General features: G+C 34.4%; 1 protein-coding gene across 16 annotated transcripts in view; it reads right to left on the reverse strand.

Annotated features, from left to right (window-relative positions):
* Nucleotides 1–1,068: 1,068 nt before the first annotated feature.
* PPIP5K2 (diphosphoinositol pentakisphosphate kinase 2) overlaps nt 1,069–15,686 on the reverse strand; it is a 50,195-nt gene continuing 35,577 nt past the window's right edge. For 4 of the 16 annotated variants that reach the window (XM_041398091.1, XM_041398092.1, XM_041398090.1 and 1 more), the window contains exons 24-31: nt 15,443–15,616; nt 12,885–13,058; nt 11,596–11,665; nt 9,408–9,527; nt 8,488–8,550; nt 4,528–4,659; nt 2,863–2,991; nt 1,069–2,252 (exon numbers count right to left, since the gene is read on the reverse strand). In XM_041398091.1, coding sequence (XP_041254025.1) covers nt 2,149–2,252; nt 2,863–2,991; nt 4,528–4,659; nt 8,488–8,550; nt 9,408–9,527; nt 11,596–11,665; nt 12,885–13,058; nt 15,443–15,616 — 966 coding nt within the window. In that variant the 3' untranslated portion in view covers nt 1,069–2,148. Of the gene's footprint in view, nt 2,253–2,862; nt 2,992–4,527; nt 4,660–7,758; nt 7,902–8,487; nt 8,551–9,388; nt 9,801–11,595; nt 11,666–12,884; nt 13,059–15,442; nt 15,617–15,686 lie in introns of those variants that run through there. The other 12 variants (XM_041398094.1, XM_041398095.1, XM_041398093.1 and 9 more) reach the window with 12 other exon arrangements.

Genomic DNA, 15,686 nt, shown 5'->3' on the forward strand with positions numbered 1-15,686 from the left:
GTCCTATTGCAGTCTCAACAGCAAGTAGAAGAGCACTCACAATCGTCCTGTATTTGATGTTACCATTCTGGAACACAACAAAGCACTGCAGAATGTGTGACTGCCACTTATTTTTTTGAGGAGTGATTGCAGTATAAAATTATACCATAATTTCTTTTATGCCACATCCTTACCACCGAGAGTAATTTTGGCTTATTTGTAAATTATTGGCTTATATGTAAATTGTTTTCCACTGAGATGCCTTTGTCAGCTACTCACTATATTTCACAGTGCTTTTAAAAGAAAACACAATAGAGAGAAGTTGCCAGTGACCTTGATTTTATTTAGAAGCAGATAAAAAAAGTTATGCCACAGCTTTGGTTGACTGGAATGATATGTATACTTAAGTTTTTAGGTTTTCTTTTTAAATGGTAAACAAGGGCACATTCAGTTGTATGCAAGACCAACATTGTAAATAACACAATTACACTATGAAAAATTAAATGCTTGAAGTATATAGCTGTGAAACACTTCTTATTTTTGGTATTTAATCAGCATTACTAGAAATCGTCTGCTGAAGCCACTTCATGTATGGTAAACACTGAAAAAAGACCCTGTGACAAAATGAATGTAACTAGTAAGTAGTGAATGTAACTAGTGCAACTTGCACTGGCTCTGGAGACAAGAGCCCTACTTAAACATTTTACTCATAAGATGTCTTCTGCAGCTTAAACATGAAAGGAATTACCTAACTTGTAGTTATGAAGTCCATTCTTACTACTCAGCCACTTGAACAAGTGGTATGTATTTTCATATATTCGGGGTACTCATAACCCAGTAATTTTTTTATGCCACAGGAAAAGAAAATACAAAAATTGCTTAGACTGGATAATTATTCTAAATAACACCATAACTCCATGTTCCACCAATTTAGAAATGCTTCTTACATCTCATAAAATGTTTAATTTTTTTCTTTTTGTTTTGTGGGTTTTTCCTGGCTTTTTTGGGTAGGGTTTTTTTGTTTGTTTCTGTTTGTTTGTTTGTTGGTGTTTTTTGGTTGGCTTGTGTGGGATTTTTTGTTGGTGTTTCTTTTTTTTTGGTTGGTTTTTTTTTTTTTTTTTTTTTTTTTGGTTCTGTTTTGTTTTGTGGGGGTTTTTTTTCACAGTTGCTGTCAACCAGTAGATTGGAAGGAGGGAGGTATGAAAATTCCCAGGCCATGATGAATCCCGAGTATTTTGGAACAGTATGCACTGAGTTCTGGTAGTCCACATTCTCTCTCTGTGCTGAAAGGATGACAGTAAAGCATAGGTGGAATATTTACCATTTTTAGAATAAACCTAGTAGCAGACGGGCTGTAACCATTTCTCATTCTACAAAACCTGCTTTTTAGTATCACCTTTTTCTAGAAACACATGGCAAGGAAAGTAAAACTGTCTTTTTTAGTAAGCAAAATAAGGTTTTGATAAAAACATATAAAAGACAGTTTTATCTGCTGGATGATATATAGGTATCTGTATACAAGCACGTGTACTAAACAATAAAAGAGAAGGTAGATTTGAATGTTACAGGTCTGATGTAAACACAGGGAAAAAAAAAAGAGTAGTCAAAAGTGCTGATACATGAACTCACTCCATCATGCCTAATTATTGCAGCATATATGATGTAATTAAAATGCAGAAAATATCTGCTTATCTCCAAACCAGGGAAAAGAGATCTCTTTGGAAATGTAGTTAAATTAAAAAAAAGTCAAAATACGTGTTCTGTTTCAGCACACAGAAGAAATTCACAGGGAGATTATAAACTCCTGGAAATAGAAGTTTATGTTGACAACAGACAATGCAATTACAGTGACGACAACAGACCCACTGTAATACATACCATCTTGTTTTTGTACATGTTTACAGTAGATATTTGAAGACAGGGAAAAGGTTCATGTGCAGCTTTTCCATTAAAAGCTGTGACATTCATCAAACTGATAAGTATACTATGTTTTAGAAAATGAGAAAAGACGCTTGACCTAAATACTGTGCACACTAGTTAACCATTTATAAAGATTTTTAAGTGCACTATGAATTGCAGATGCAGACATGAATGGCTTTTGACAGCTCTTTAACTTGCTTGATTGCACACTAAAGAACCATTTAAGAAGTTGTTTCCAGTTTTCTCTGATCATTTCTTCTCAGAAAGAGTTTCACCACAAAGTTCTGCATCTAGAGAGGCCTCTTCAAGAGATGGTTTAATATTAGATACATTAACAGGACATCCAAGGGTAGCTGTACAGATAGAGAGAAAAGATATATTAGGTTTACACTTAATATCCCTGCTAAAAAGCATCACAGGCAAGAAACATTCATGTTATCTAGCACAGAAAAAAATGAGCTGCACTATCTAATGAAATCAGAAATCCAAGGCAAATTTGCCCCCCATCCAAGGGCAGACAGCCTAGCGGGCCAACAGTTCAGACTGTTGAACATACTAATGATTGGATGCATAATCATGTTACTGGCAGCTTTAGTAAGAACAGAGTCACAGAGCTCTACATTAGGTGTTCAGAAAACATCTTAAAAATTTAGCCATTTAAAAAATAAATTTACTTTGTCTTACTTGGAGATAGCTGTCATACTTCAAAACAAAAGCTCATGAACTTCAGGCCACAGAAAATGAAACAATTCAGAGGATAAGAGAAAGTAACTATTAACACAGTTTTACTGTTAAAGCTTTTTGTGCAATGCTATTGAGTTCTCACTGACCCACAAAATGATTCTACTTATGTAGGGAATGTTAAGAAAAAGTTGCCCTATGAAATCATGTAATATATAAGGAAGAATTATACTGCTGGAAATAATCAAGTTAGTCATTCTGCCTTTGACAGAATTTACTTACATAAGGTTAGTTTTTCCACCACTAGCCTTTCAGACAAAGTTTCAAGTGGAGTTGGTTGAATTTTTGTAGGGGTAAATGTATTTAAAGAAATTTTTCTTCCTGAAAGGGGCATCATGTAAGTTGGAGAAGCTGAAATGATGGGGGGAAAAGAATCATTAATAATAAAAATATTCTGACCTAAACCAGATGTCAGAAACTGTAGCCACAGGACTGTGTAACCATCCAGCAAAACAGATACCATATTTATACAACTAGTTGCTCAGCTACCAATTTTTGACTCTAGTGTCAAAACCTTACAATATGAAAGACAAGTCTTAAAATCTCTTTTTCACCACAGAAAACAACACAATAAGTTTATGCTGTTAAGGCAGAATTTCAGTAACAGGTGCCTTGCCAGAAGACTGGCAAAAACATTCATGCTATTTCTCATAGGTTATGAAGATTGCACCTGAATAGGCTTTAAGTCCAGTATGTCTATAAAAAGTGCACACAATGCATTAATCTCTAGACAACCTCCACATAGTACAGGAAAGCAGGAGAACTAAGCATCTATGACTTTAATTGTATCAGGTCTGTTTTCCAATCACTCCTTGGTAGAAAGGTGACAACCATATGCTAGGAGTATGACACATTTTGTCTTTCATTATTTCTTCATCTTGTATACTCTCAATTCTGAACTGATTTTGCAGATACACAAACTTCCAAACCAGTATAAAAAGACATTTTAAGTAGCTGAGAATTTTCATATACTTACAAGCCTCTCTAAGCTCTTTTTCAGTAACATCAATTTTCTTAAATTGCTTATATTCCTTCTTAAATATAGGAGGCCTAACCTATCAAATAAACTGCTGATTAAAATCTAAACTGTAAAAAATAATGGGGAAAACCTAAAAAATCTTGTAGTAGAAAAAAGGGATAAGTCCAAACATATATACTGTACAAGTTTCCTGATCAAAGCATAAGTCTTTAGACACTTCCTTAGGAAGAATGATTTTCAATCACCTGACACATCCTATTATGTGCTAAATCTGACCTAACTGAAACTATTTCCAAAGAACAGCAGTCCAAAGACACAGAATCACAATAGGAAATCATTTCCCCACACACATGCACATGGATAGAATTCAGCTGTATTTCCTTTCAAGATCACCTAAACTTTAAACGTGCAGCACAAACTGCTAAAAAACTAAGTAACTACAAAGCACTCTACAGGTGAAACCCCAAGTAGTACTGAAAGAAACAGGAAATAATGAAGTTTTAAGTGTAAATGCAACACTATTCTGCTGAGGTTACTGACAGCACAACATTACAGTATAAAGCTGGGAATACTGCATGCTCCATGAAAAGCATTACCTGTAATTCAGCTGAGTGTGGACAGTACAGAGAAGTCAGTGTAATAATAAAAGAAATAAACTAACTATAATTTAATGAAATCTTTAATTTACTACCTCAGCCAACAGAGACGTTACTTCAATGAATTATATATGTCCATACCCACGAAAAAACCATAGTGCAAAATGTAAAATTATGGTTTATGTACATTTTCATTTTCTTCAAAAGCAGTATCCTTTGTTTACTTGTTAGCTGCAAACATTGCAAAGATTAACTAGACAACAGTTAAGAACTTAAAATTAACATAACATAATTACAAACTATAACCAGTACATGTATCCTGCAGATTTTCCCTTGATGGAGCAGCAACAGAAGCAAGAAATTCATCCACCTGCTTCAGAGACAAGGAATTGTGTAAAGTTTCCAAAGGGCAAATAGAAGGCACCATCGAATACAGTTCAAAACCTAAAAGAAAAAAAATAATAAAAAAAGAGATTTCCAAACATAAGACAGGATATAAGGTACTGCATTAATGCATGATTTAAAATGCCTAGTTTACATGAGCATGTGCAGGCGTAAGTCTCTTGAAATAATGGAAATTAAATATTACAGGAGTTGGAACAAGATGGGCCAGTTTCCAGCTAAAGATACAATATGTGGGATACAAGTCCCATGTACACATGAAGTACCAGTGTACACATAAATTATTCCAACATGAGAACTGTGCCCTACTCCCAAATCAGTTCATGAAAGATAATCTCCTTTTAAGACAAACTTAGCAGATCACTTAAAAAAAAAAAAAAAAAAAAAAAAAAAAAGTCAGGAAAAGGTAAAGGTAGTATTTCTCCTATTCATTCTGATACCTGGCACAAGACTACATAAGTAACTCATTCATGCAAGAAAGTAGGATAGCTATTTTGTTAGCAGACAAGAGCTAAAAATGCTGTATCTTCCAAGAAATAAATTTGCAGAGTTCATGTTCTATCATCTTCAGTATTCTGTGAAAACAAATTGTTGCCTTTAAATATCAAAGGAAAACCACTGTTAGCATTTTTATACCTTGAGGTTACATGCTTTTACTTTCTGAGACAGATATGCACCTACCTTTATGCATTTAAAAACAGTATTGAAAGACTAGAAGTTTCATATATTGGAACAGGTAAGTAAAGCAACCCAAAAATCTAAAAATTTATTGGACTTTGCTTTTCTATGTTAGTATTGATCATACACTAACCATGCATATCCATATTACTAATAGACTAAAAAGCATTTAAACATCTTGGCTAAAAAAAATTTGCAGTCCTCTAAAGTGATTCAAGTTTGGTAACTCAATAAACAGCGTTTCATCCAGTTGCATTTCAGAAGAGGAAAACATGTCCATTAGTGTTTTCAACATACAGCTGAAACATTACAACTTTGCAATTCAGTACTGTAAATTTCTTCTAAGACAATTAAATGAAGCAATAGTGAATGAAATAATGTTTAGAATTTCAGTTCAAGGTACATTTATTAGATAGCATTATGACTGGGAACTGTTCTTTCCCATAAAATAATAAGCAACAATGTTCCTGTGATATCCAGTGTTGTCCATTCACTCCCCATCAGCACTTTGCATAAAGAAGAAATTCAGCAAGATTTCAACCCCCAAATGTCTATACTTATATTTAGACCCACTTTGGCCATATTCAAAAATTGGGGACCATTGCTACAAATCTTCAACCAACTGAGGTACACTTATGTCAGCTTCACTTAAATTATAAACAAAATGCTGCATTTCATGAACATGTGGGTTTTGTGTACAAAAAGAAACACCACTGTACTATTAATTTCTATTCTCTTAAAAATACAGTAGCTAGCCTTCAGTTTTAGCACTAAGATGCTTATCATACATATTAACAACCTAAATCGTTATATGCATGCATGTAAAGCGCAAACCCTTTCTTTGCCTCACAGTAAAATGTAAGATTTCTCTTTTCCCTGACAAAGTTACTATCACTTGAATGAGAATTAATTTTTCTAATTTTGCAATTAATGAAGTGGGACAATGTCAGGTTAACTTTTTAGTAACTATTATTGTTATACTGCATGTTACAGAGAACCAGAGAGGAATTCCAAAATGCACTACTGCCCTTTAAAAGAAAAAAGAGAAGAAATAAAATGTTCTCGTTTTAGGAATTTCCCCTCCAAATTTTTTTGTTGAGTTTTGACAATTCTGCTGTCAGCTAGTCATATCCCAGCATGTCATTGTAGTATCTTTATTTCTAAGGGACATGGCTTAAAACATAATCTGGAAATCTATGTGTAGTGTTTTATCTCAATGTTAAATAAATATGATAAATATTTTATGATGGTATAAGAAATAAATTTTAAATTTTATGATGAAGAAGCCCGACAGTATCCCTTTAAGAATGCAATTTCCTGTACACTAATAGCCTTTGATTTTTCCCTGTATTTATTCTTAAAGCATCAAAAGGCAAGCCAATGAAAGGGTTAACGCAGCCAAAAAGCCATCCTGCTGTCTTAAGATTCAAAAACTGTAGAGACATACCACTGGAGCCTAGAAATTCCACAGAGGAAATGGACCAGCACCTAATGAGGTGTGGGTGTTCTGCAGAGGCCCAGAAAATAAGGTATAGCACTTTCAGAAGATACTTGTTTCACCATGTTCCTTGAACTAAAGATGGGGGGGGGGGGGGGGGGGTAGTCTGAAATGAGTTAGGGGGGTGTGATAACAACATAAAAGTAAGAAAAACACGGAGTGAAAGGGACAAGGATAATTAAAATGATAGTCCAGAGGATAGACAAAACAACATCAATATGGCGTTATGTTAGTAGAGAACCCCTGGAAACCTGCAATATACTTAGGGTTCACAGGAGTTCATACCGCATGCATTAATCTTGTCAAAGATGTGTGGCAAAACTGCTGCATTAAATGAATCAGAACAATCAGTGTGATCATTAAAAGCTATTTAGATCCTTTTTTTTTTAAGGAATGGAATCACAAAAAGTGACTAAATGGAACAAAAAGTAATTCTATTATTAGCTGCAGATTCCCAAATGCAGTTCTTACTTTCTGATCTTGTATGTTTTGGGAATATTGGTTGGTTTGAGTCGTAACGTAAAAAATGGACTCCTGACTTTTCTCTTTGAGATAAAACATTAGATTTGGCATTTTAGATGAAACACATCTTAAAAATAAATTTAGCCTTACTACAGTTTTCCTTCATAAAGCACTGCAGTGCAAAAAAGGCACTATGGATTTAAAATGAATGTAACAAAATACTACTCTGCTTCTAAGCAACGCTAAACAAAAACTCAAGTCTTTTTTTTTAAACTTTCTTTCAAAACAAATATATTTTGAATCAAACATAAAAATATGGATGATTTCCACTGCAATTTCAATATCACTATCATCAGCCAGCAGTCATGCACATTTTAAAACTGCAGTGAAGAAATCTGGAAAAGCTACATTCAGGTCCAGTTGATCCTGAGTATATTTGGGGCCTATTCAATCATGTAGAAAGGGAGGTGCAAAATATTTTGCTGAGGAAGAAAAAGACATACCTCTGTCCTTTGTGTTAAACGAGAAATTTTGCAAACTGAAGACAGTTAACTCTCACTCTTGAAGCTCAAGAGGTCAATGCTGCTCAAGAAGTCACAGCTCTCTTGCTGTGATTTTTAGTGCAAAATTTAAGTAATTTGCACATCTGATGAACAGAGAAGTATGATAAGATAAAATAAATTTTTGTCCCATAAAAAATATAGCAATTTAGCAGGAACAGAACCAAAGTTTCTGCTTTAGTTTTTGTAATATAGCATCACTTCAAGAAGATAGTCATAAACTCCAGCTGTCAATTCAGTGATTTATTTTAGAATGGGCAGGCTCAGAGAATCAGCTTAGCAGGAGAAGGACAAAGAAGAAACAGCAGCTATTAAGAAGTGTATGTCTAGTAAGATCAGATTTCATTATCTGTATCTTGTACCATACAGTCTGATCACACAAGAACTTCTGGGAGAATAATTTATTAGAGAGATCATGATTAACAGTAGTACTTAAATATTTTCGCAGATTTTTCTAAGTAATGAATTTTGATGTTGTATTTATACTAATGAATGGTAAAGAAAGTATTTAGGATATCTAATGATTACAAATATATTTGGAATTGTGCTTGAAGTTAGGAACGACAGACGGCTGGATGATACTGTACACCCCATATTTGAAATAAAAATAAAAGGGATGAAGCAAGAAACCTTTTGGTTTGATTTTGTTTTTAAAATAAAAGCAAAACGTACCATTGGTTGGGTGTCGAGCAAATGAGATAGAAAATCTTTTAACAGCAGAACCGCGTGTGGTGTCTGAGAAAGAGAAAAACAGGTACCTGAAATTTGTAACAGCTACCAAAAGTGGGAGATTTTAAAATAGAAAAGGAAGAAGAAAGGAAAAAAAAAGGATGAGAGAAGTGAGTTGCATGCAGAAGGGACCAAGGAAAAGGGCTAAAATCTAAGTAGATATTAAAAAGAAGAAAATTTGGATTGTTGGTAACTACAAGATGTGTAATGATGTGCATGAAAACAAGCAGAATGAGCTAGTGATTCTGGCATACAAGGTTATTCAGGTTAGAGTTGAATAGTGAGAAGTGAAGTGTGGGGGAAAACAGCATGAATACTATTTCACCTCAGTTATGAAGGTGTGTTTTGGTATATTTACATTCTGAGATCTAGTGAGTGAGTTTCTTCTCTATGCCAGATTATCCAAAACTGAGAATCTCCTGCTCCTTTGTAATCCAAACCCCACAAAAAAAAAGGTCAGGAATCCTAAAATTTTCACCATCAGTATTTAACTTATTACTTTATAATTTAATTCCTTGTATATGCTCCAAATAATTTATTTAATTTCAAGATCAATTAGCAGTGATAAAAAACAGAGTTTAAAATTATTAAAGAATTTAAATACAAAACTTTCAGTTTACTTAAAAAATGCACTTGCTAGAATCTCCTGGCGCACATTACAAGTCTGATCTGGTGTTCAATTCAAGACAAACAAGAATTAACTATGCTATTAAGTTAAACATAAGCAAGCTATGGGCAATAAAGAAACAATAGAAACTCATAAAATTAATACTAAGGCCAAAGATTCTAGGATTCCATTAAAATCTTTAGAAGTTCAATGTGGCACATGGGTCGTGCGTGCATGTGCTAGAATGTGCACATACCATCTATGAAGCCAGAAGAAGTCAGCTTTTTACGATGCGTACGAGCATAATCCTGTAGGTTAGGTGCACTTGAAGAACCCCCGAGCACTGAGGTGCTAAACAGGCCCGCACAGTGAGACCCTGATGGGAGTTAGAGAAAATACATACAACAACCAGGTGTTCGTCCATTCACATTGGGGATGCATGCAACATGCAAGCACATGGCTCTTACCACACAAAAGGCAGCTTTTGGCAGTGCCTTGGACAGGTTCACAATATGCTTGTAATGTCAGAGTGGGACTTGTAGGCTGAAACTATCGTAATTTATTGTGCTTCTACTCATAAACAGCACACTCTGTTATATATGCAAAGAGAGGACTGGCTTTAACAAAATGAGTTCTTGTCCTGTTTTCACTTTTGGTAAAAAAAAATTACCAGTTAGCATCAATGTAAACATAAACAAAACAACAAAACAAAATGCAGATGATGATGATAATGACTGATAATGATTGATGATGATGATGATGATATGAAAGTTGTGTCTTTGAATACCTGTATTCCTGAAACAAATATAAACTGGAAAAATGCTGCTCATTGCTTTCATCCAAATGAACCCTTGAGATGACAGGCTGCTATGAAGTACTCATGCAGTTCCACAGACTTAGTATGTGGAAATAATTCTAACTCCAACAAAATCTTGAACGAATTGGAATACTCTATTCAGATTTCAGCTATCATTACTAACAATGTTACAAATTGAAAAAACCCAAAAGTTTCATCAAGTTTAACCTGACTTCCTTTACTGAGAAGACTTTTGCACAGCTCCATGCAAGTGACAGTACTTTGTTACAACTCATGCATTCTTGCCATTAGAATGGGAATTTAAAGAAATCACTGACAGCCACAGATAAAAATATATAAAAATAACTTTTGCAATCATCAACCATTAATGAAACTTACATACAACAATGAACAAAATGGGAAAAAAGTTGCAAGCTTTTTCCTTCACATTTTACTACTAGTTGAAAGGAGAAGCAATTTTTCACTGAGAACTTATCTTTTACATTTTAGATAAGTAACAGCAGATGTTTTTTGAAACCCAGCAATACTTCCTTTCATAACTTATAAGAGTCCAGTGAGGGGAAACATTACTAGCACATGTGACCAATCAGCCAAAATAAATTGGTGCCTGGTCTGTGGCAAAAGCCTTTCACACCAAATATAATACCTTAATCTACATGTAAATACATCAACTTCTACAAGTCATATTGTGTCACACAACAGAATATTCATTTAACTTTAGCAAACACATAATAAAATCCAGGACTTCAGTAAACAAGAGCACCTGATTGTATGCATTTTGCTATGGGAAAAATATAATGGGAAGAAAAGTATCACAGAAAGATTAGACATACAAAAAGCACATATCTTTGCAAATAAAGGAAAAGCTACTTCTAAGTTTATGCATCTAGGTGATACAGTTATTTATACTTATTATTTCCCATGAAAAGACACAAAGAAAAAAAAAGCAATATTGATTTACAGCAGTGCATGATTTCTTTTTTTTTTTTTTGCATGTGAGTCATATGAATGCCTGTTTTAATGAAGAAATAGAAAAGCACCACTTGAATTAAGAGAATTTTAAAGAAGCCTTTGAATTATAGCATGATTCATACTAATGCTGAAAAGAAGAAATTAATTTTAGGAGAGGAGTATGTGCAAAACCCCTGATATAATCAAGAAACTTTGTTTGTTCCCCGTGCCCCATCACTCAGAAAAATGTCTTCACTTTCATCAATTGCCCACAATAGGAAACAGAAATTTTAAAGAAAATGTTTTAACTGTTTCCAGAACAGGCCGTTTTAATGCAAAATATTCTTGCAAAATCCAAAAGCTCAAGCAGAAACTACATTATCTAAAAAATCTACTTTATGTTAAAAAACAATCCCGTGTACCTGTTGTGAGCAGTACAAAATCAGTAGTACAAAGGGTCTCAAACAGTTTGCTCTTTTCAGTTATAACTTACTTTAAAACTTTTTTGCAAAAAGAATTGTCCAGTCCATAGGCAGACTCTCAGCATATGTTATTGATAACATGTACTATTGGGTCCTGTTAACAAAAAGCTATTCAAAGAATATACAACTATAAAGAACAGCAGGCAGATGAAAAGCTGATAACATCAAACAAAAATTCAACTGTAGGCACATACCTAGACCACTCTGCTTTTGTTCCAGAATAGTTCTTGGTGTTCGTAAGTTACTATTGCTTTCTGATAGGACCTGAATGTAAGAAACAGAAAAATAAGGGAAAGTAGAACAACAGCATGAAACATCCATTTAACTTGATACAGCAGCCTGCTTCAGACAGACAGGTGTTAATAAGCTGTATGATAAGTGTTAGTAAAAATATGTAAAGGAAACATGAGAGATCATGCAATATCCCCTTCTGAAGGGAGTCCATTTCACATATGAGTTCCTTGCAATGAAGTGGTGCAAAGCAAGCATTCAGAATGAGAAAGGACACAGACCAAGAACAAATATGAGAACAAATATTTGAGACATTTTATTTCATTTTACCAAATGCACTTTCCTAAACTGCGCCTGTATTGAAAAAAGGAGGGGAGGGAAGGAAAGACAGACAAGCTATTGAGGACACCATATGATCACTGACCATGCACAGGCTCAATCAGTATCATCTTCAGATGCTCACAGCCTTTGCTGATATAAACTTTTCCAATGTATATAATTTTAGAATTTTCTACAATAAATTATGAAGATTTTCAAACTAAAAGGATATGGTTACAGAACACCATCCATTGTCCTACATGTAAACAATATCTTGACATTCTGAATAGCTTTAGATCTTCACTAGTACTTCCAAAACATTTACTGTTTCTTTTTTCCCCTGCTTTTCCCTCACCCCCCATTACAAGGAGCAATCTTCAAAATATTGTATGAGTCAATGGATGATGTACTGTGTTGGGTGTTTCAGACACCTCCGGATATAGATGGCAAGAATTATTAGTGCTAGAGTTTTTTCCCTGCAATAGTTAATACCAGGCCACTGAAAATATGATATATGCAAAACAAGTTTTGAATAGCAACATGAAGTACCAAATAAATTATTTTAAATTGAATCAGTTGCAATTATTATTTTTTTTAAATTTACCTACCACCCAATTAAGCAATGCTGGTTTTTAAAGTCTTAAAGGACAACTAAACCAACGCATAATTCTCTTTCATTAGGCAGTACACTAAGTCTTTTTTACTGTGGTAACATTTGCAATTCCTATAAAGAAACCAAATGTTTATGAAAGCGTGTAACACATTCAGTGGAGAAACATGCACTTTGTCTTTTTCCCCCAAACATTCTTGGCATGTAATTTTAAAAAGTGGAAGGTATTGCTTGAAACATAATCCGTAACAAGGGATTAGATGTCCTTAAAGACAGTTGTTGCTTGGAATGCATAAAATGTTTAATGAAGTAAAGTTTAAAAACCTGTTGCCATGAGCCAAAAATACTGGATGTGAAAGCCAGTGATTTAGGGGAGACAGGGGAAGAAGTGATTTGTTCCCCTGATCTGCGTCTTCGACGCCCAGTACCCACACCACTGGTGTAATGCAGCCAGGTACCAATACACTCTGGGCTAGACACACTCAGGGGGCTCTCTTCCTGGAAGTGAGAAAGGGGGCAAAAAACAGCAAAGCATGCAAAGTTAGATTCAACAGAGCCAAATGAACAGAAAAGAAAAAAACCCAATCTGCTTGCACCCTTTTACATACTACCTTTAAAACTATTAAACAGCAATAGAAAAGAGTAATAATCCAACATTAGAAAGTTATCAGTTTCATTTTTATCTCTTCATCCAACGATACCTTTTACTACAACATTTCAATCAAATTTCTAGTAGACTAATATTAGATAAGAGAGAAAACATTTGTTATCAATAATTGATTCATAATTTTAAGAATTTTTCATATGTTGGAAACAGAACTTCTGTTACCCTTGACATACTGTTTAATAGTTTTTCTCCTCCTAAGTACATTAAACTTTCCTATTTATTACTTAATAGTTTCCGTTTCTAGTCTATAAGCTTATCCAAATGCTTATTTTTAATTTTTAAAATTTCCTTTGACACTTTACAGCTGACTCACTGATAGTAGCACCAAATTGACTGGTAGTAGTTTTCCAAACTTAAAAATGTCCTAAAAGTTACCTGATGCTGGGCACCTTATCAGGACTTCAAGGGAGTGTCAGGCTAAGCACCCCTCCATATCTACATCATTACATATCATTAGCAATAACATTCTTTTAATACAGTTTGCTTCCCAATGTCAATGAGCTTTATATTCTTGGTTTACCACTATAACTCAGCTTTTTTTTCTTTTCATGACTCAGTCACAGTTGCATTCCTTCTGTAAATACAGCTGACTATAACCCAGATTAAAATTTACATATAATCTCACACCTGATAGTGCCCTTTCAAATTAACGGATATAGGTGAAAACAGAATTACCTTACAGGAGGAAAAAAAAAAGGGGGGGGCAGGGAGGGGGTGGGGGGAAAAGAAAAAAAAAAGAAAAAAAAAAAGAAAAAAGTTCAAGGCAGTTGCAGTTTAAGTTGCAGTGACTTTTTAAAATTGCTCCAAAATACTGTTTAGTTTAAATATTCCAAATACTAGTTTTGTAGATTTCAGTAGGCCAGATGGAACTTCCTACTTTACTTATAAGAAAAATATGTTTTAAAGTGTATGTTTTCTCTAAATTGGCTGTTTCTTTTCAGCAAAAAAGCAAGTTCTAAATGCTGAAACACATCCCATTTTAACATATATTATCTGCACAGTCAAAATTTGGTAATTTGTCCTTCTGATATCTTGTGAAAGTTAACTTCCAGATAATTTATGAAAATGGTTGAAAGGTGAAGTTATAGACTATTAAGCTGTGCATAAGTGAACTCATAGCTAGGAGGGGAGTTTGCATGATCATCGCAAAAACAGATTTAAAAAATCAAAAATATTGATGTTGTGAGCATTTGTTTATGAAAAAACTTTGAAATAGAAAATGTAAGACATTAACATTTATTATGTCTGTTAATTTATGGAAGTCATGTGAAGTTATACAGATATCCTTACAGAAGGGAATCATGCATCCTTTTCTCTCCATACTGCCAATAACCAAGTGATTTCCAAATCTGTAATACTTTTACTGCATACAGACAACTCATTCCCAACACAAACATAAAAGAAAAAGCTTTTGGTGTGAATCTTCATTTCTGATGGGTTTAAGCAACTGAAAATGAGGCAATAAGAAGCTGTTAGTCTGCTTCTAGCATTAATATCACAGAAGTGCTTCTATGCACCATCTGAATTCCCACTCAACCATCCCAATGGTATCAGTGATACAGCTGTGCATCCCCCCACCTCTGTGACATTAAGCCATATCTGTGCAGCACACCTAGATGTCATGGCTTTCAAGACAGCAAACTAGATTGTTCAAGATGTTACCAACAGAATTCATGAAACAAACACCAGCCACTTAAAAAGAAGCTTCCACTTAATCTTTCTTACCTTCAAAAGCTTGACAAGTGGAGTCACTTTCACTCCACATGAAAGCAAATACAGCAGAAGATGGCTCACGTCCTGTACCTCCCCATCCACCCTAATCCCTCTGTTCCCTTTCAGCATAATCACCCTGAAAGTTTGCTCAATTCCCAGTAGTAGCTCTCTTGTAAGGATGAATAGAAAAGCAATGTATGTTAGTTTGTAGATGTAGGTTTAGACCGAAAGAGTCTTCATTTTCAAATATCAACTTTTCTAGAATGGCTTAGAAAAAAAGGAAGTAAGTCTTATCACAGAATCGTAATACTTATAAAAAATATATCCCTTCAGAGAAATTATTGCCATGGAGGATTTCCCACTGAGTAAGGGCAAACCTTCTGTGAGACCTATCATACTAGTTCTGTATAATCAAAAGCAGAATTACATTTGGTTTTGTTTTCTTAAAAACAAGCAAAAATTAATGTCTTTGACAGAAATGATCTGGAACACAAACACTTACTTCAACAGAACCAATCTTCCTGGATCTTGGAAGGGGTGACTTTCTGTGTATGTGAATTGGGTCTGATACCATTGGCTTGAACATCACTACTGATCGATCGGTTTCATCTCGTTTAGGAGCGTGTACCTCCTCATCACTATCATTTCTATGAGAGGTTTTCTTTGAGCCTTCATTCTACAGAAAATATACAATTCATTATCATTTTGTCTGCACACCTTCTAGTAGACAGAAGTGGCTCTTAAGT

This window comes from Onychostruthus taczanowskii, unplaced genomic scaffold, assembly GCF_017590055.1.
Source record: "Onychostruthus taczanowskii isolate IOZ18803 unplaced genomic scaffold, ASM1759005v1 scaffold140, whole genome shotgun sequence".
NCBI classification, from domain to species: Eukaryota; Metazoa; Chordata; class Aves; order Passeriformes; family Passeridae; genus Onychostruthus; species Onychostruthus taczanowskii.